This window comes from Protomyctophum bolini (assembly GCF_963924005.1).
Source record: "Protomyctophum bolini genome assembly, chromosome: 16".
In the NCBI taxonomy this organism is placed as follows: Eukaryota; Metazoa; Chordata; class Actinopteri; order Myctophiformes; family Myctophidae; genus Protomyctophum; species Protomyctophum bolini.
The window spans coordinates 19,266,122-19,286,015 of NC_137877.1; the positions used below are offsets into that span (position 1 = coordinate 19,266,122).

The window sequence follows — 19,894 nt, forward strand, 5'->3', positions numbered from 1 at the left end:
CTAATGTATGCTTTAATGAAAAAAACATTTTGCTCGACAAACTCTACTCTCTCTAAAGCCTCCATGGCAGACGGTGCTGCAGAGGCTTTTGAGAGTTAAAGGGATATTTCACTTTAATTTTTTTTATCATCTACTCAGGCTTATGTGAACACCCCAGACAGTTTTTAAGTTGCTTGATTCAGTATTTAGATATTTGATATTCATTTTAGCTGCCCCGCCCCCTTCCAATACAATCCCATAATAACTTAAAACTCAATTTTAACCATGATAGATTCATCGAAAACACACCACCTATTTTCTGTTGACTGATAATGTGAGGGGCCGTGGTTTTTCATTTACTGTTTTCATATATTTTTAATAATTATTTTGGATTTTGTGAGCGGTGCTGGAGGAGGTTCTTTTCCACCCACCCCAGCCCCCCATATTAGAAGGACAATATCGGTCAACAGAAAAAAAGGTTGGGTGTTTTCGATGAATTTATCATGGTTGACGATATAATGGGTTTGAATAGGAAGGGAGCGGGGCAGCTAAAATGAATATCAAATATCTAATTACTAATCAAGCATCTTAAAAACTGTCTGGGGTGTTCACATAACAGTAGCAGTTCAGCTATCACTCTCCTCTCTCTCTCTCTCCCCCTCTCGTTCTTGCTCTCACTCCAACATGTCCCCATCTAAAAGGTCATACTTCAATGTGGTAGACATTAGTGTACGTGTGCATGTGTAGCGGGGTAAGGGTTGGGGAGTGTGCAGAGTGAACAGCACCAGCTGTACACCGAGGTCCAGTGATTTGAACATGTTGTGCCCAAGCCACACCAATGGGCATGTCGAAATCTCAAGGCACACCTGTATTCATGGCGAAAATGTCTTCATCTGCAAGCTCACACTGCATGTGAACTTGTAGATAAGCTATTGTTGCTATATATTTTTATATATATAACATTTGTGAAAATAAACCATTCAAAAATTAATAATTTTAGGGACACCAGGTTGAAAGTGGTTAAAATATTATAGGGTATAGAACTTGCCTCTGTATTGGGAAATGAGTACGCACAAGAAGAAAGTACTGATACAGTAATATATACCTATGTGTGTATAGTTATATTATTATTATAATAATAAAGTATATATTGCAATAATAATGTGTGCTTTTCATAAAATCCCAAGGCTCACCCAGACTTGTCTCAAGGGACAAGTCAAATAAATATCAAGACATTCCTCTGTTGTTTATGCAGTGTACATTTTTTTTTACCAATTGTACCCTGGGTCCTCACCTTTCACTACACAAAATAATAATGGTGTAAGTATCGGGCTGTGACAGAGAGAAGGTTACATTGTGCCACTATACAACCGGGTCGGATTCCTTCAAAGCCGTTACTCGGTTTCAGCAAGGTAAAGAGAAAACACACACACACACACACACACAAAAATAAAACAAATAAAAAAATGAATCTAATGCAAGTCAATTCAATCCACAGTATCAAAACAACTATTCAATTGATTGAGGGTCTCTGCAATGTGTGTTACTTCTACTTCAATCTTTAAAGTATTATCTGGTCTAAAGTTAAATTAAATTTGGTTCAGTGCAATAGGGCTTCTAAGGAGGAATCGGCAGCTATACGTGACTGTTTTCAATTGTATTCATAACATTGGCATTAAATGCAACCATCTTGATTCCCTCCTTCATAGGAACAGATACTACTATTTGTTCATTTCATGGCTTTACATTCAAGTGCAAAACTATGTAACCTAGCAGCCCTCAGAAGCATAGCCGAGGGACAAGTGCAGTGGTGAAGAAGAGAGGTTTAATGAATGACTAGTCTGATAGCTGCTCAGTTGTAAGAAGATAAATTACAGACAACGTGATGTAATTTTATCTTCCTCCTTCAAAATGTCCTATTTAAAGATGTAGAAAATGTGTCTTTGGCCCATACCTTCATAATATTTGTTCAGAATCATAACAAGTAGCTTAAAATGGAGTCAGTGATTGTGCTACACATGTCCTCTGGTGTTCCCACCATTTATCCTTGTCCACTTGGTTGTCTGGGGATATTCTCCCCCCGGTCTCTCTCCTCCCTCCCTCTGTTCTCGTCCTGCACGTCCTGTCTCAGTGGAAGGTGTGCTCGCCACGGACTATGTGAGAGGAGAACTCATAGCGGTCCTTGCTGCGGTGCCCACAGATGTTGCACTCCAGGGGGTCCCTGTATCCGTGGCAACCCATGTGGATGGTGTACATGACATGGTCCAGGAAGAGGACGCGACAATGCTCGCACTGAAAAGCCCGCAGCTCGCCGCCCTCCCGCCCGAACACACGCAGCCCGTCCTTGTTCGGGGGCCTCTCCCTGGCCGTCCGGATAACCTCCGGCGCCATCCCCAACCTCCCACCGCCACTGGGCGCCGCTTCGGCCGCCCGGTCACCTGAGTAGGCCATAGCCGGACTGACTCGCGACCTGGGATGACCAGGAGGTAGGTGGTTGCCGTGGTAGCCACCATGCCTCTCCCGTGGGCTGCTCCTGGCCGAATCCGCCGAGTCCGGTCCGCTGTTGTTGGGGGACTCGTCTAGGATGGCGTGGGGCTGGTGCTTCCCGTGCTTGGCTAGTGCGTCGGGCCCGTTGGAGGTGGGGCGGTGGCCGGGGAAATCGGGGAGCAGTGGGGGAAGGGAGGGCTGTCGCTGGGGAGGCGGCAGCGGCAGGGCGTGGTGGTTTCCGGGGCGCTCCATGCGGTGTCCCAGGGGGAGGACGTGGTGGAACAGGGGGTTGACCATGGGCACCACCTCGGCCATGGAGAGAGGGTGACCCGGGTGCGGGACCAGAGGCCGGAGGTTTTCTGACCCCAAGTAGGTGATGGCGTTGTTGATTGCCTGGTCCATCATGTGGGCCTGCATCAGCTCCGCCTCCTTCTCATACTTCAGCCCCATCTCGTAGTTGATCTCGGGGTAGGTGTAGCGCACCATCTTCTCACCTGCACGGAACAAAGGAGCGCTTAGGCTTTGTTAAGACTGCAGCCAAATCCAATTCGTTTCCCAAATACGACTGTTAGGACTGTCCAGCACTGTTTTGCATTGGCAAGTGATCATATTGTATTAGTGTATTCGGATATCGTTGAAATCAGCAGATATACGAGTTCACAGCGCATTGTGAGTTTGTAGATCTGCTATTTTCAACAATTGAAACCGTCATAATGCAAAGTATAAATAAGGCTTCAGTGTCTACTCTAGACTTATACTACTTAAGACTATGACTCATATTTGAGTTGGGATCCAATGGGATTTATCAGATTTGGGCTGCAAGTTTGAACAGAGCCGTGTAAATCAAACGATTGGATACGGCAAACGAGTGCATGAACATACTATGTAGCGCATATGAACATACATTATACAGTAGGTATCTTCACAAATACCTCAACCGGTGCGATTCAAAACAGAGCTATAGGTTACTGTTGTTTAAACATTTTTTCTTTGTGTTTGTGTCTAATAAGGTGGAAAGCCCCATCCATCCGTATGCACTGTTTGGTGTTTAACCCCTACTGAACAGGGATGCGGTGTGCTGCTTTCTCCGAGTCTCGATAAGCACAATGGCAAAGCTACAGGTGTACCTAACCACAGAGTGAAAAACATTTCCCCGCCTCTGTCATCCGCTCTGGTTGCTTGCTCAGTATCTTCCCTTTTTTATAATAGACAATGCGCCTGATAGTGATAAGACTCAAGGTGTTGTTTTGAAAATATAAAATTAAAATGAAACGTATTATTATTTATTTTTTCCGCTGGAAGAAACTAACTAATCCTCGCTGACAACAGCAAGCCAAGATCAATATGTAAGGTACAGAGGGTCAGAGGCTGCGGGTGAAGTTCACATCAACAGTGCAATGTTTAAATGTGTGCAACAAGTGATGTATTTGTTTTAACCACTGTCTGATTTGCACGAAAAACACTCCTTGGGCTAAAAATGGCCATAGCCGTCATCACAAATGTGATGAAGTCAGCACATTTGGGCACATTAGGGCACATTAGGGCAAGTGTCTATGGCCGTTTTTAGCCCAAGGAATGTTTTTCGTACAAAACGAATGCTTGGAATGGATTCAGAATGATGAAAACCACCTAGTTTGATACGTCACATGCTATTTAAAGCATAATGGAATTTAGAACATTTTGCCATATATTGGCTGTTGATGGTACCCCAACTTTCAGCAGCTGTCAAAAATTCCCCTAGGGTGGTTGAATATAAACCAATGTGGGATATGTTAGTAGACACCTTTCAACACGATAGTGGCAGGTTTCAACATGATGGTGCCAAACCTGCACGGTATACAGGAGCAACAAGTATTCACGAAGAAGCAACGTTTCGCCCACAGATGACCTTCTTCAGGCATCGCTTCTTCTTGAATAAACTTGTACCTTTCAGGTTGGCCGTGTGCCAACCTGACAGTTTTCTGAAAAAGCTATGTTCTTATGTCAGTCGTCAGTCATTTTTCAAAAATAGCAGACCTACAAGCTCGTAGCGCGACACTCGGTGGCGCGCTATGAGCTTGTAGATCTGCTATTTTTGAAAAATGACTAAAGTACAACATAATGCTAACACCAAAAGGGGTTCCCGCCCAAAATGGGTTACATATGCACTTATCCATTTGGACCAAAATAAAATACCCTGTGCATCCTGTTGGCAGGGGAGCCACAGCGCAGAATGAGGTAAATGGTAAATGGTGCATTTATGGCGCTTTACATAGATTGTGCATTACATTCACCCATTCACACACACATTCATACACCGATGGCGGCGGAAACCATGCAAGGCATCAACCAGCACATCAGGAGCAATTAGGGCTTCAGTGTCTTGCTCAAGGACACTTGTCGATCGCCTCTAGAGTGGTTTGGCTACATCTAGCTGCTACAGCCACATCCGGAACAACATCCGGTCCGTCGGTAAAAGTGCTCCGTGTTTATAAATCGACTGGGCGCTATAATTTAATGGATTGAATAACCCCGGGCAATGAAGGTGTTAACTGTTGTACCCCTAGCTGTTGTTCACTCACCTACAAACTTTTGCGGGGTGGTACTCTTCCTCTTGCCAACGCTCTGCAGGCGTTCAATGACGGGTGGCCGATCGTAGGTGGCCATAGCACTGGATTCTGCCAGGGGTCGTGGCTCTTTAGGACCCTCGCCTGAGGTAGCGGGGTAAAAGCACGTTTATTTACTTATATACATCAATTGCAGATGTTCCCCAGCCGACATTAGTAGTATATTAATTGACCTGTAATTTAATTAACTTCTATTATATGAGTAACTGTGTGTGTGTGTGTGTGTGTGTGTGTGTGTGTGTGTGTGTGTGTGTGTGTGTGTGTGTGTGTGTGTGTGTGTGTGTGTGTGTGTGTGTGTGTGTGTGTGTGTGTGTGTGTGTGTGTGTGTGTGTGTGTCTTGACACTTTGGCAATGTGCGTAATTGAGGTATTCTATTTCTAATCATTTAACATATTATTTATTTATTTAAGTTTGTTAGTGCTCCTTTGGATGTCGAGTCTTTTTAACCACTTGAACCCCAGCATCCCATTTCTGAGACGAACATTAGTCAAAATTTGCCAATCTACAAGCTCACATAGTTACCTTTGTTTTGGCTGAAAATGTTTTAGAGATGGAAAAATGTACTCCAACTTAAGTACAGCTATAACTCGTGTCCGTTTTACTAAGAATAGAGGGATAAATGGGTGTTTTGTGGGGTTTAGCACCACAGAAGAGTTTAACTCTGAAGGTGCTTCCAACTCCTCCCTTAGTTGCAACACACGTGTCCTAATGCATTTCCCCTTAGAAACACCACCATTTGTTCCACGCGTTTCTTAGCAGAGACTCCTACCTGAGTACGGGCCTGTGTTTCTGAGCAGAGACTCCTACCTGAGTACGGGCCTGTGTTTCTGAGCAGAGACTCCTACCTGAGTACGGGCCTGTGTTTCTTAGCAGAGACTCCTACCTGAGTACGGGCCTGTGTTTCTGAGCAGAGACTCCTACCTGAGTACGGGCCTGTGTTTCTTAGCAGAGACTCCTACCTGAGTATGGGCCTGTGTTGGCTGTTTCTTAGCAGAGACTTCTACCTGAGTACGGGCCTGTGTTGGCTGTTTCTTAGCAGAGACTCCTACCTGAGTACAGGCCTGTGTTGGCTGCTGGATCCATGCCAACACTCTGCAGGTAACTATGGCAGCGCTCTTTGTGTTCCTCCAACGACGTGCGCTGCTTGTAGCTCCTGCCACAGTAGTTGCACTTGTGCGGTTTGCCAACTAAAAGCGAGAAGACATCAAAGGGGCGACTATTAATGAAGTACAGCCATGGGCAGCACAGCACAGACAGGCAGAACGTGGTGATGAAACACTGCCACGCTTTTCACAGGGTGTACATAGTTGTAAACATTGTGAGGAGACTCGCAATACTGCAAAATAACTGAGCGAAAGCCTCTGTGATCATGGATGTTCCACTACTATAGGATTCCACAGTCTGGCAGAGTGAGACGTGTGGGTGAGAGATGTGTGGGTGATGCACGCATGCACGCACGCACACACACACACACACACACACACACACACACACACACACACACACACACACACACACATAGTAAGTATAGTAAGACAGACAGACAGACTCAGACAGACACACCTGCGCCTATGTGCACACTGCGCACTGCACTTACACACAATCTACCTTTCTTTCAGCGCTTTGGTCACTGGAACATACTGTACTCCTCACCCCTACAGCTGTGCCACGCAGCATAAACTGGCCTATCTTAGCAGGGTCTCCCGGGCTCCGCTACACAAGCATCCCATGGTGGCATAGGACACTGACTCCAGTGTCAAACAGCTATGGAGGTGGGGCATGATGATTCATAGCACCCTTTTCCACTCCAGTTGCCTCACTCCAGGGGTTAGGAAACGGTGATATCATCCAGGCACATGGACCACGTCAGTCTGGGCCGTCATGTATCCATTCACACACACGAGTCCACGTCCTTGAACGGCATTTCAATAGCATTTGCAATCGATCACAACTTCAGACTCTCAGACAGTGGTGACAATGGTGTAGTATAGTGTTCTCAAAACCAATAATAAGTGGTTTGAAATGCAATTAAGATCTCTAAAGATGTGTCTCAATCTGGACACTGAAGCCTGATTTACACAACATGCAGTGCGTGCGTGCGTCCGTCCGGGGTGTTGTCATACATACATTCATCAGGTGATCTCCTGATGAAGGCTAGTCATGGCCGAAACGTTGTTTTGTACAGTATGTCCGTATTTTAAAAGAATAAAACCACTGTGGAGCAGAAGCTGTTGTAGGACCTGGCTAGGATATGTATGCACTTCATGACCCTGGAAAGGGTCAAAAGGGAAATGGAATGGAGAAAAGAAAAGGAATGGATGGAGTGGCACATTCATTCGGTATGCACTAAATGAAGTGCATACATATCTTAGCCAGGTCCTATTGTGAGGACTTCCCTTCCTTCTTCACTGTATCAGCCTTTGGTCCAGAACCAGCGAGGGACTGGATGTGCGCAACCTCACTCACCATTATTAGTCATACACTCACACTGGCACAAAAACACTTAGCATACACACGCACACACACACGCGCACACACAGACATGACATGCAGAGACAGACCAGTACTCGTACAACAACAACACCCACCCACGCATGACCGGCTGCAGATCTAACCTGGAAAGACCTTTCAGAATCCCACTTAGGAGCTATTCTTAATCATGCAAATAACCTAAACTCTGCACTCAAAATGCACTTGGCTGCTTGAAAACGGGAACTTGGTGTATGTCCTCTGCCTTACACAAAGTGCAAACCTTTCCATCGCAAGGAACCGCTAAGTGATTTATGTGTACACTGTACAGAGTATAAAAGTCTGGATTTACACGTCAGGGTTTTATTCACATTAGCTGATACTACGAGATTGAAGATCTTGCAGTATGTAATGATACTGTACATGTTGTAATCATGTAGAGAAAACAAAACAAACAAAATGATTCCCGATTGACCACGTTGTGCTCTTGTGTCCGTGAAGAAGCCTTTCAGTGTGTTAGTTTAACACTGAGAATCAAAGTTAAATTAATTTTACTGTGTGATCGTCACTGCATTCAAGCACATCGTCATCCTGCCGCCGCTTCTCTTTGCTCTTATATCATCCGTTTCCACGCCTAACCTCTCTTTCCATGCTTTGCTTCCCTCGTCTCTCTGCGCTTACACCTGTTTCGATGGCAGGGAGCCAGACCCGCTCAGTGCCAACTTCTGCCAAAGCAGCGCCATGCAGGAAGACAAAGGGAAGAGGTCATTTTACGTAGCCAGCTCCCTCCACACCACCACCGCCGCATACACATTCTTCACATTCTGTACTTCCCCTGGATCAGACCACCTGCCTTATCTGAGGGAGTTAGCAGTTACACTTTCACTGATGAAAAGGTGCATGGGAGAGGTCGGATGAATGAATTCAGCACGATAAAGAATAGGAAGTGAAAACGATCGAGAAAAAGAAAGGTCATGATCGCTCATGGAAGACGGCACACACACACACACACACACAGACACACAGACACACAGACACACACACACACACACACACACACACACACACACACACACACACACATATATATATATATATATATATATATATATATATATATGAGAGAGAGAGAGAGAGAGACAGAGAGATGAGGCTGAGTTCCCATAAAGGATTGAGATTATTTGTATACCCTCAGAACAGCGACATAGAGATAAATATGCTTACAGACATCTATTCAGTAGGCAATGTAGGCATACAAACAAAACAAAATTATGTCTGCATCTGAGCAACCCTGGGGAAGGCAACCCCCGCCACGAACTGAGACAAGGGTCTGTTCACAAAGGCACTACACAGGAGTACACTACCCCCCCCCCCCCCGACACCACCACCCCTCTCGACAGGAAAGTGGGTTACAGTTAAAGAGCTCCATGCATCTCTCAATAGACACAGAGTTTCCTCCATAAGAAGTGCGAGCCGAGGCAACCGAGAAACGTGTCCTTCCTTGGTGACAAACCACAACTGAAACAGAGAAGACCTGGTGCTGTGTCTATCTAACTGTAGGAGATGGCGCTATAGGCACTTGTGGTGACTGTGGCTGCTGCTGCTGCCTCTGACATAAGCAGGCACATAGGTCACACAGACCCAGATCATTCTAGAGTGACCTATTAATGGAGACGTTGATACATACATCTCTATGTATCGGCGCTGTCCGAAACTGTTGTCTTGTCACGAAATGGAAAATAACCTGTGTTCCAATACGTCCAAATGTATCCAATCAATGTACTTCTTGACTTTAGTCACAACGTGTTTTTTCTTAAATGTGTATAAAACCCACAGACAGACCTATCCACTTTCTTTCCAACTTTTGGAAAGATAGAGAAAAAAAATGAAGATCTGCTCAGTCTCCCGGTCTCTCCAGGTAACAGACAATACATTTTCAGATCAGGATCCCGATCAGGAGAGAGAACGCATACGAAACAAAACAAAAACGAGCAGAAATAATCGGACCTGGAACATTGTAAAACTGAAGCTGATACAGTTTGTGAAGCATGACCACAAGCTTCACGTTTCTGTTGTGCAAAAATGAACAAAATGCAGGTTCACTTTGCTGGCAAAACATTCTCGGGCCGAGAACAATAGTTTGTTGCCTATAGCAACCACACTAATGAATAAAACATAATTGTTTTGTTAAAAATGAATAAATAAATAATCACCACTCTTGCTGTGCAGTAAAATGCTGAAATGTTGCTACTGCACATACTGTAGGCCTTTCATGCAGAGGAACATCTTTGAGCTAACTTCAGTGTCATTTAAGAAGAACCTTAAAGTGTTTACCCACAGGCTTGAATGATGGTATGTCAGATAAAGCAATAGCAGAAGAAACTGTGTAGTCTCCCCCCCCCCCCCCCCCTTCCACATCGAAAAGTCATTTCAGGATATGTGTGGCAGGTGGTAAACACTGCAAAGTAGGGCTGGTACTGAAATGTAATTATATCATTATCACAATATAATACTACATATCGTCTAGAATTTGTATATTGTGATATGGCACAAGTAATGTCATCATGGGATACATTGCCAGAGAAGGAGGAAGGAGAGGAGATGAGAAGAAATGAGAGAAAATAAAAGCTGAGACAGAAAGCACTGGAACTGCTCGGGCTATTCAAATTCCAAGTTGCTAAGTGCAAACGGACAGACTAACAGTAGTAGTCTTAGGTAGTTTACAGTTGTTATATAGAATTTTAATTCATGTAAGCGGCTTCTGTTGCTTTTTAAAAGTCCTTTTCTACTCAATAAAAGAAACAAAGCGCCTGACCTGCATGCGTGCGCAGGTGTCCGGTCAGAGCATCACGCCTCCGACAGGCGTAGTTACAGAAGGGACACTTGAAGGGTTTCTCTCCCGTGTGCAGCTTGACGTGTCTGAGCAGGTTGCCTTTCTGAGTGAAGGAGACCCCGCACTGGTTACACTGGAAAGGCCTGTCACCTAAACAGTCACACAGGAAGTTAGTCATCACTCATTGTATTCAACTTATACACCAAACTCTGGCAGTTTTATCACTAGCTTTTTTTGTTGTTAAATATAAATGCACAGATATAATACAAAAAAAAAGAAAAGAAAAAACACTTCATGGTTTGTTGTCAGTGAGCATCTCCTGTCAAAACTGAAGTGGTGCTGTATCAAATCAGATGTGTTCAAAGTTTATGTCCTAAATGCCACTGGTTTATTACAACTTCTGAATGCCGTCGCTGCTAAGCTGAAGCTGCAGTACTGTCACACTCACATCTCCACCTTTCAGCACTGCTTTTGTGCGTGCGTGTGTGCGCTCATGCCTGCATGTTTCTCTGTGTGTAGGCGGGTGTGCATGGGTATATGTGTGCATGTGTGTGTGGACTGTGGAGTCACTTCCTCCCCGATCCTGACACTATCAGTCACAATAACAGTCAATAAGCGATGAGCATGGGCACATTATGGGCTCTGAGAAAGTGCTTGAGTTACATGTTCTCAGGATAAATGATCACACATTGATTTGAACAGGATTTAGTTTCATTCAATTTAATTTAAACTGTGATATATTACAGCATAAAGAATGTGGGACAAAGACAGGAAAGTAGGTTGTCAACTAACTAACTGTGCTATACTATACAATTCATTCACACACGTCCCTATTGTTTTCTTTGTTGTCTGTATCCAGGAACGCTTTCTGCTACACAACTACTGTAATCTCTTCTTGAAGCGCATCTTTTTTTCAATAAAAAAATCTGCGGCCGTTTAGAAAAGCGAAACTCGATCCCGATGCCGTGACGACCAGAGCCAGTCATGGCGTCAGTTTGAAAGGGCTCAGGAACAGGTTGCGGGAGATTTTGGGGATTTTTTTTGTACCCTGATAATGAATCCAGGCCTGTTCTATTGTCTTTGAACAAACAAGCAAAAACCTCTCCACGCCCAAGAAAAAAAGAAAGAAAAAAGATAACTGATTAGTGACTCACTCTACATAAGGATTTGCTAGTAGATAACTTGTGGACTGTAGGAGGACCTGCTCGTTCTACATACTCTCTCATGACTCATTCCTTCAAATCTAGGGCCGCAACTATGGAAAATGTAGTTTACTAGAATTTCGCGCGCACTCATCCCAGAGCTACTTCGCCACGCACTATGGGAAGAAATAAATTGCGGGAGTTGACTCCACATGTAGTAACGGATGGGTTATTGGAATATTACATTTGACCGTACATTTGACTCTTGTGTTATATTCTTGTGAAATATTCAGTAAAGTATTGTGGTGAAATATTCACCCCAAGTTGATAATATATGCAGAGAATATAATACCAAGAACCCCCAGTTTGAAATGCATTAGGCCACAGACCCCCATTTGATACCATTTGCTCTCTGGGAGTACACTCACTATCATCAATGTTAATTTAACTCTGAAAATCAGGGTCCATTTGGTTCCATTTGTATGCTCTTGGAGTATGATGACTGTGCTAACAGTATTATCATAAAATATGTCTCAGTTTGAAGATTAAAAAAACATGTGTGTGTGTGTGGCGTTGCGCATTTCACTTGAATAATGTTGAATAATGTTGTGTGCGCACGTGCGCGTGCGGAGAAACACAGTTATTTAATGAAAAGGTGCTGGATAGCCTGCATGCCTATTCCTGTGTGTGTGTGTGTGTGTGTGTGTGTGTGTGTGTGTGTGTGTGTGTGTGTGCGCGCAAGCCGCAAGGCAGGCGTGCGTGTGTGTTGCAGGCGTGTGTACTGGTCTCTCGGCTGGCAGGCGAAAATAGCGAATGCGATCGTTGTAATGGTAAGATTTTGCCAGGATCCAAGTTTGTGCAAAGACCAATGTTGATGTAACTAAGGGCTTAGTTGAGTCATTGATAATGTTGTGTGCGCACGTGCGCGTGCGGAGAAACACAGTTATTTAATGAAAAGGTGCTGGATAGCCTGCATGCCTATTCCTGTGTGTGTGTGTGTGTGTGTGTGTGTGTGTGTGTGTGTGTGTGTGCAGGCGTGTGTACTGGGCTCTCGGCTGGCAGGCGAAAATAGCGAATGCGATCGTTGTAATGGTAAGATTTTGCCAGGATCCAAGTTCGTGCAAAGACCAATGTTGATGTAACTAAGGGCTTAGTTGAGTCATTGATATTTTAAAGACAGACATTTAGAAGGAATAAGCTAAATCCAATTCGTCCCCTTCCTTGTTTGTGTGTTGTCCTGCGAGGACGGAGAGAACGCTGCAGATTGTGAATTTCTGAGAGCTATTGACGTGGGAGAACTACTGGGCAAAATGTCATAGAAAACACAACAACTAAAATCGGAATGTTATTGTGAGCTATTGAGCACAAACAGACCACTCGCCCATATAAATATAAAGCAAGATGGCTGTGTTGGGCTGAGAGCTGGTGACTCTGATTGGCGTGTGAGCCGGGGGCGGGCCTGGTGTGGGCTGAGAGCTGGTGACTCTGATTGGCTTGCACATCTTTTTTGGAACAGGTTGTAAATGGCTGGACGGCACATTTTTTGCCCACGTGACCAACTTGACAATTGTTAAAATAGATTCTATTGATTACTTCTACAATTCTACAATAATCCTGAAGCGTGGGCAAAAATATCTCCTTTTGCTCCATTAAAAAGCTAATTTGCCCACCCCCCACTCTCCCTAAAAAATAACATTTTTAAATCAAATGTTTTGTCATAATCAAATAATTTGATTAGTTTAATTAAGTGCTCTTTAATTCAATATCAGTTTCATTGACTGTTGTACCCCCATTACCATTAATAAAATGCCATTTAAAAATCACGTACCGCTGGGAATTCGACTTCCTGTGTCGGACGTGCTGTCCCGCCCAGACATCCCGTCCTGTAGGTTGTTGGGGCTGTCCGTCATTGGTTCCTCCAACCCTGAGCCTTCCTCACCACTGTGGACCATGTCCTCCGCTGCTGGGCTGCTCCTGTCTGCCTCTTCTTCCTCTTGCTCCTGCTTGATTGTTGGCTCTGGGAGGAAGAGCCAGTGATGTAGGTTGACTAAATTGACTAAACTGGCCTCTTTAAAAAAGTTTTAAGTCCCCCCCCCCTCCCCGTTTTTCCATATACAGTACTGTACACGTTTTACTTTCTTTAACTGTATAGTATATTATGATTTCATTTTTTTCATAGAAGTGTATATTTATTTTGTATGTCTTTTAATTGAAAATCGAGGACCCTGATGTAAACACGACAAACTGTGAATACAATTTTCAATCAATCAATCAAATCAGTGGTTCTCCCAAACTGATATAGTATTAGGCAGTGGACCACTATTGGAAAGGTATAGGCCTAATGCCAGGGACCCCCATAACTGGAAGAAGGTTGAGGCCCACTTAGGATGTCTTGGATCATCATGAGTTAATGCGTGATGGGAGGAAGGGACCCGGCTGATGATCTGTATATTTTAGACTGAAAACGTTCTGCAAGCTAGCAGTTTTTCAGTTCGGTTTGGATTAGTCTGAACTCCCACACGACATCAGGTGGGAACTGCCCCCACTCCATTAACTATACCAACAGCAACAGAAATAAATAACATAGCCAACTAAACAAAACGGTGAGCCCAATCAATAATCAAGTAAAACAACATCAATCAATCAATCAATCAATCAATCAATCAATCAATCAACCTTGCCCAAGTCATATAGGCTTGAACTGCTCTTGGCTACGTTTATACTGATAATGTAATCGTACAATATCTATGTATGATTCTGTGCTCCATACCCAAGTTAAAATAAAAATGAGAGAGAAAGAGAGAGTCAGAAACAGGATGGTCTGGTTCCTGGCTGGCTCTCCCTGGGGAGAAGGGGAGTGTCTGATGCAGACAGGTGCTCGGTGCCCTGTGGCTTTCCACTTGACTGGCAGTGGGAGACCGGCTGGATGACTGGAGGAGGGAGGGACTCTGGGAGGAGGGCAGGAGGTGTGTGTGTGTGTGTGTGTGTGTGTGTGTGTGTGTGTGTGTGTGTGTGTGTGTGTGGGCGGAGGAGAGAGGAAGAAGGGGTATGGTCGTGTGATGAGAAGAGGTTGTAAAGTATTTACAGTCTCCCACAGTCCACACTTATCCAGTGTGGCATTTACACATAAGTGGCATGTGCAACACAAATGTGTGCGTGTGTGCATGCATGCACGCACGCACGCGCACACAAACACACAGATTCCAACACAAATAACATGATGTAGCTTATGCAAGAAAACAACTAATTTCACCCTTTATTGCCACCCACTAGTGATGTGACAAATAAAATTGATTCTGAAAAAAAAAGAAAAGCAGATATAAGTTTGTGATCAGTTGTGACATGATGTGAGCTTACAGATATTTCAGAATAGCTGAAATATAAATGATGGCTAAAGAGGTTAGACATATACGCTCACTTCTCTTGCACGGGCGTGTGGTTGCACAATTTGCTTCACTTTGATCCTGACAGCTGCTTTCCGATTGGCAGAGAATCAGCCACTTAGAAGACGCGCCATTTTCTTACGCCTCGCTATTATCCGAAAATGATTCCGTGACTCAAAAGAGCAACTGAAGGAGGCTCCACACATTCTTGAGCAAAGTGTGGAGAACCTGATCTAGGCTCCATCTACGACGTGGGCCCAGCCCTTCCCGATCCTGACCAGCCTGTTCTTAGTTCTGTGAGACTCGCTGTATTAATCACAGGCTGAGCGTGAAACGGCCGTAACACATCAAAGCGTAACATCTCCTTGCATTCCCTTGTCCCCTCAAGCTCTGAGGCTCGATTCACTTAAGAATGCGTTTGTCACTCAAAGCTCCTCGGAGGAGACGTGGAAGAGGCCTTTCTTTTAGAAAAAGCATTTTTGTAGATGGTTTGCGCGCCCTGCGCCAAAACTCCAGGCAACACGACACAGACCTAAACATGTGGTAATTCTTAATTATTTCTTTGTTACTACAGCTATAATGTCGATTTTACTAAAGCATATTGGATATTGTCGGGTGGAAACTTTTCTTAATTCAAAGTCAAAAACTGCAAAAGTAGAAGATCTGCTACTTTTTTATAAACTCTGCAACAAAAGTTCGGAAACTTAACTTTGGTCCATTATTTCTCCACTTTTATAATACCAATTGGTATTGTGTCTTATATCATAAAAGTCACCTTTACAACAAGGTATAGATTGTAAAGATCAGGCGTTCGTGGAATGAGCAACACAGCTAAATGTGTCGGTAGCACCTCCAAAACATTTGCCAAAATGGTAAGTGCTTATTTACCCTTGCTTTGACACTTTATTAATTTTACACTCAGTGTTAGGGAACTCTGTAGCAGGTGGAAGATCCAAAAGCAGCTACAACAGGTGGCACCTCCTCATGCTGGTCACCAAACCTAGCCACATGTTGCTGTGGGATGGCATCCCATTCCTCAACCAGGTTTTGTTGCAAGTCATCCAACGTGGCTATGTTGGTCACTCTAGCACGTACAGCCCAAGCTGATCCTACAAGTGTTCAAATGGGTTGAGGTCTGGACTCACGGCAGGCCATTCCATCCTAACCACTCCCAAATTCTGGAGGTACTCTGTGATGATCCTGGCTCTGTGGGGGCGAGCTTTGTCATCCTGGAGGATGGTGTAAGGTCCCAGATTTTGAATCTAGAATCTCATCCCGATATCTCACTGCATTGATATTGCCTTCAATGATGACTCTGTCTTGCCTGTGAGAGAGATACTGCCCCATACCGTGCCAAGCTGCGTATGGATCTTCCAGACGCTACTGAGTTCCCTAACACTGAGTGTAAAGTTAATAAAAATGTAAAATTAAAGTGTAAAAATGGCCAATATGTTTTTTCCCCCCCTTATTACTGTGAGAGAGTGCAATCATCCAATCTACTACAATTTATAGCAAGGGTGAATAATACCAACCACTTGCCATTTTGGCTTTTTTTTTGGAGGAGCTACCCACGCGTTTAGCGGTGTTGCTCATTACACGAACTCCTGATCCTTACAATCTATACCTTGTTGTAAAGATGACTAATCAACGATCGTATTATATGAAATACGATACCAATATATATGGTATTATTAAAGTGGAGAAATAATGGACCAAAGTTGCTGAGTTTATACTTTATAATTATATGTCTGTATTCATATAGGTTTTCAGATATTACGTGGGTATAGCAATCAACAGTGTAGGTCCTCTTTGATATTTTTTGTGTGACACAGTAGTGTAGTACGATCAAGTAGGGCATTCATTTACGGAAAAACACAAAGTTAAAATATAGAGATTAGAGTTTTCTGCCCGGCAGCAGCGATATAAAACATCCCTAGTATCCACCCTGTTCCATGTATGTCTTTCTCCACGAAGCGTGACCGTGCCATGATCACAGAGGAGCACGTCGTACATGCGTGGTGCATTTCCCCTGTAGTATGTGGTATGCAGGATGACATGTGGATGAACTGACATTCCTGTTCTCAATTGCCTTCAGAAAATATGTCTTTAATGGTTTAGACATGTGGGCTTTCCTAGGATGGTTCAGGTGCTGGTTATGAACTACTGAAGTTATACAGACTATAGTATGTTATACAAGAAAGAGAGGGAGGGAAAAAAACTAATACTTTAAATGTCGCCCCCCACAATATTCCCTAAAAACATGATTGATGCCCATGTTTTGCAATTAAAAGTGAAGAGTGGCCATGAATAGCACATTCTGTTAAGGGTAATTGATCTACTGATCTTACTATGCAAACTATCTCACCCCTGCCACGGGGTGTAATTCTACTCTCTCACTGTATACACTAGTGTATATTTATGCCAGAAAGAATGTGCCACTACCACGACTATTGAAATACAATTTGCTTCAAAGCGTGCGAGTTCAGGAGCTGGCGGTGCGAAACCTGACACCGCCCCGGCGCTTATTTTCATCAGAAGACGAGGTTCATCTTGTGTTACAAAAGCTCAGAAAACAAATCGTGTTGAGCAACCTCCGGGATGACAACAGCTCTTATCTGTGAAAAGTATCTCCCCGTGGGACCAGGCCCTTACACCGCTCCTTGTATCTCTGACCTTGTGGGAAACCAGCTTCCCTTTTTCTCACTTAGCTCTGTCCCTCTCACTTTCCTTCCCTTTTTGGCTCACTTAGCAAGCTCACAGTGACACGGCCAAACAATAGCGACTTTAAGCAACGACGGATACGGCAGTCGGCTACGGGAGAACCTACACTTACACGTAGTGTCTACAACGCCATGTCATAACCATGTTTATTGAAATTATAGCTGTCATACATTTACACCGAATGCTCCATCACCTCTCTTATGCTGTGTAATGTGTTGGCACGCTCTGAATGAAGAAATAACACTAATACCATATGTCATATTAACCATGTTTATTAAAACGGTTTTAGAATATTTAATTGCTCCAGCACCTTCCTCTTTCCACTGCTGATCATGTCCAGCGCATGTAAGAATTAAGCAATATCGGCAAGTTAGCTGACGCACGGCGGGGTGTTTTAAAAATAATACTAATAATAATAATGTGTTTATGTTTGACACATGCTGCATGGACGTGTCACCATGGCAAACAATGTCGCCGTCGCCGGAGGCTGTTTGCTTAACGATTTTGACAGCTACGGCGTGGGCATCATAGCCGCCGTACTTCCGCATAGCGGAGCCGTCCTGAAAACAGTCGTTGCTTAAAGTCCCTATTACCAGGGCTAGGGCTACTCCTAGTACCAAACATGTATGTAATGGACCAATGTATTCCATAATGTCATAATTATTATACTTATATAATGATACTGTGATATCGAGACTAGATTTTGCATCTTGATATGGCACAAGTGCGAATGTGATGTATGATGGTGATGTATGATGATAAGAGGGTGTAAAATGTGTGCTAATTAGTAAGGCCAGGCAGGGCCTCGGGCCAGCCCAGTTAGGGCCCAGGTAGGGCCGGGCCTTCATTTTTGGGCCTGTTGAGAACTGTAGTTTTCGCCGAATGCTGGGCACGGCTGCGCTATAGACTTTGGGGCAGGCCGTCTAGAGTTTGAATGGACAGGTCAAAAGGGAGAGTTAGGACGGGTGGGGGAGAATCAACATATGGAATGTCAAAACGGTCAGCTCCATATATGGAGATCTAAGGGTTTGATGAAGTTAGATCAACATGGTGTCCATGAGGTCAGATGTAGAGCTACTGGCCGGCTCCATGTAGATCTAGGTGATAATCCAGTCTTCTCCATGTATGGCTATCCAGGGTTTAATGAGGTCAGTGTTGTGATCTTCATATGGAGACGGCTATATATGGAGTGTGTCACGAGGCGTGACTGACATGAAATGGTGGTTTTCATAGTAAACTGTGACCTACGGTCGCACTAATACAAATGAAACTCTGGCTTTATGGTTATAATGGCAACAATGGCATTGAATTGATATCCGATAAGCTTGATGTTTGTAAGCAATACACTCGTGTTTGTCTTTGCATGAGAGTGTCTGTCTACGCCTGTGCGTTTTTCTGCCTAGAAGCCTGCAAGTCTATGCCAATGTGTGTGTGGGTGGGTAGTGGTCTAGATGGAGCACACATGCACAGTCTACTGTACCGTGCATGCGTGTCCTTCCACACCAAATGCATCTGTCTTGGGTTGAGTAAGAACTCACCGGCTGGGGATTTAGGACCCTGAGGGCTTGTCTGTCCGTTGGGTGCACTCGTCGACAGGTCCACCAGCATTCTCGAGTTCTCCTTCCTGGGAGAGCATTCGCCGTTACCTGGGAGACAGACGGCAAACAGTCAGAGAGGTGGAAACGGTGTCCTTCAAAGTACAGTGCCGTACAGTATGCATATTATCGCCCACTCTATAGGACACTTTAGCTTTTGTACTGTAAAGGCTATCCACCCCGTTCTCGTATCATGTCTCAAGTGAGCGGATTGACTGACAGTCTGTTGTACACAAAGGAAGACGGACAGGTGGACTGACAGAAATGAAATCAGAAGCTGAAGGAAAGACAGACAGACAGACAGACAGACAGACAGACAGTATACCACTGCGATCACGGATTTGAGGTTAACTGTAGGGGTAACCCATGGAACAAAGAAAGTCCCCAGATAGAACGTTAATGATTCATTTACAACAATCCTTTTCTCTGGATTACATCCATTTCTGTCACAATTTGTCTTGGCCATGTGCACTACAGATGTCAAAGGCCCAAATCTTGGATGAGTTAACACAAGTTCTGAATTATCTTCACACAAGCCCTGTTAAGTTCTGAATTATCTTCACACAAGCCCTGTTACGCAGGCACCTGTGGAATGTCTGAACTGAACACATGGCAGCCTAACCAGCACATCTCGAAAACCATCATAAAGAACATAGCATGGACTCCCAACATAGTCTGA

General features: G+C 44.1%; 1 protein-coding gene across 2 annotated transcripts in view; it reads right to left on the bottom strand.

The window, feature by feature from the left end:
• Positions 1 to 435: 435 nt before the first annotated feature.
• The window catches only part of ikzf2 (IKAROS family zinc finger 2), a 28,778-nt gene continuing 9,319 nt past the window's right edge, over positions 436 to 19,894 (bottom strand). For both annotated transcript variants that reach the window (XM_080785596.1, XM_080785597.1), the window contains exons 3-8: positions 19,159 to 19,266; positions 13,345 to 13,533; positions 10,357 to 10,524; positions 6,122 to 6,259; positions 5,028 to 5,156; positions 436 to 2,960 (exon numbers count right to left, since the gene is read on the bottom strand). In XM_080785596.1, coding sequence (XP_080641722.1) covers positions 2,107 to 2,960; positions 5,028 to 5,156; positions 6,122 to 6,259; positions 10,357 to 10,524; positions 13,345 to 13,533; positions 19,159 to 19,266 — 1,586 coding nt within the window. In that variant the 3' untranslated portion in view covers positions 436 to 2,106. The remainder of the gene's footprint in view (positions 2,961 to 5,027; positions 5,157 to 6,121; positions 6,260 to 10,356; positions 10,525 to 13,344; positions 13,534 to 19,158; positions 19,267 to 19,894) is intronic.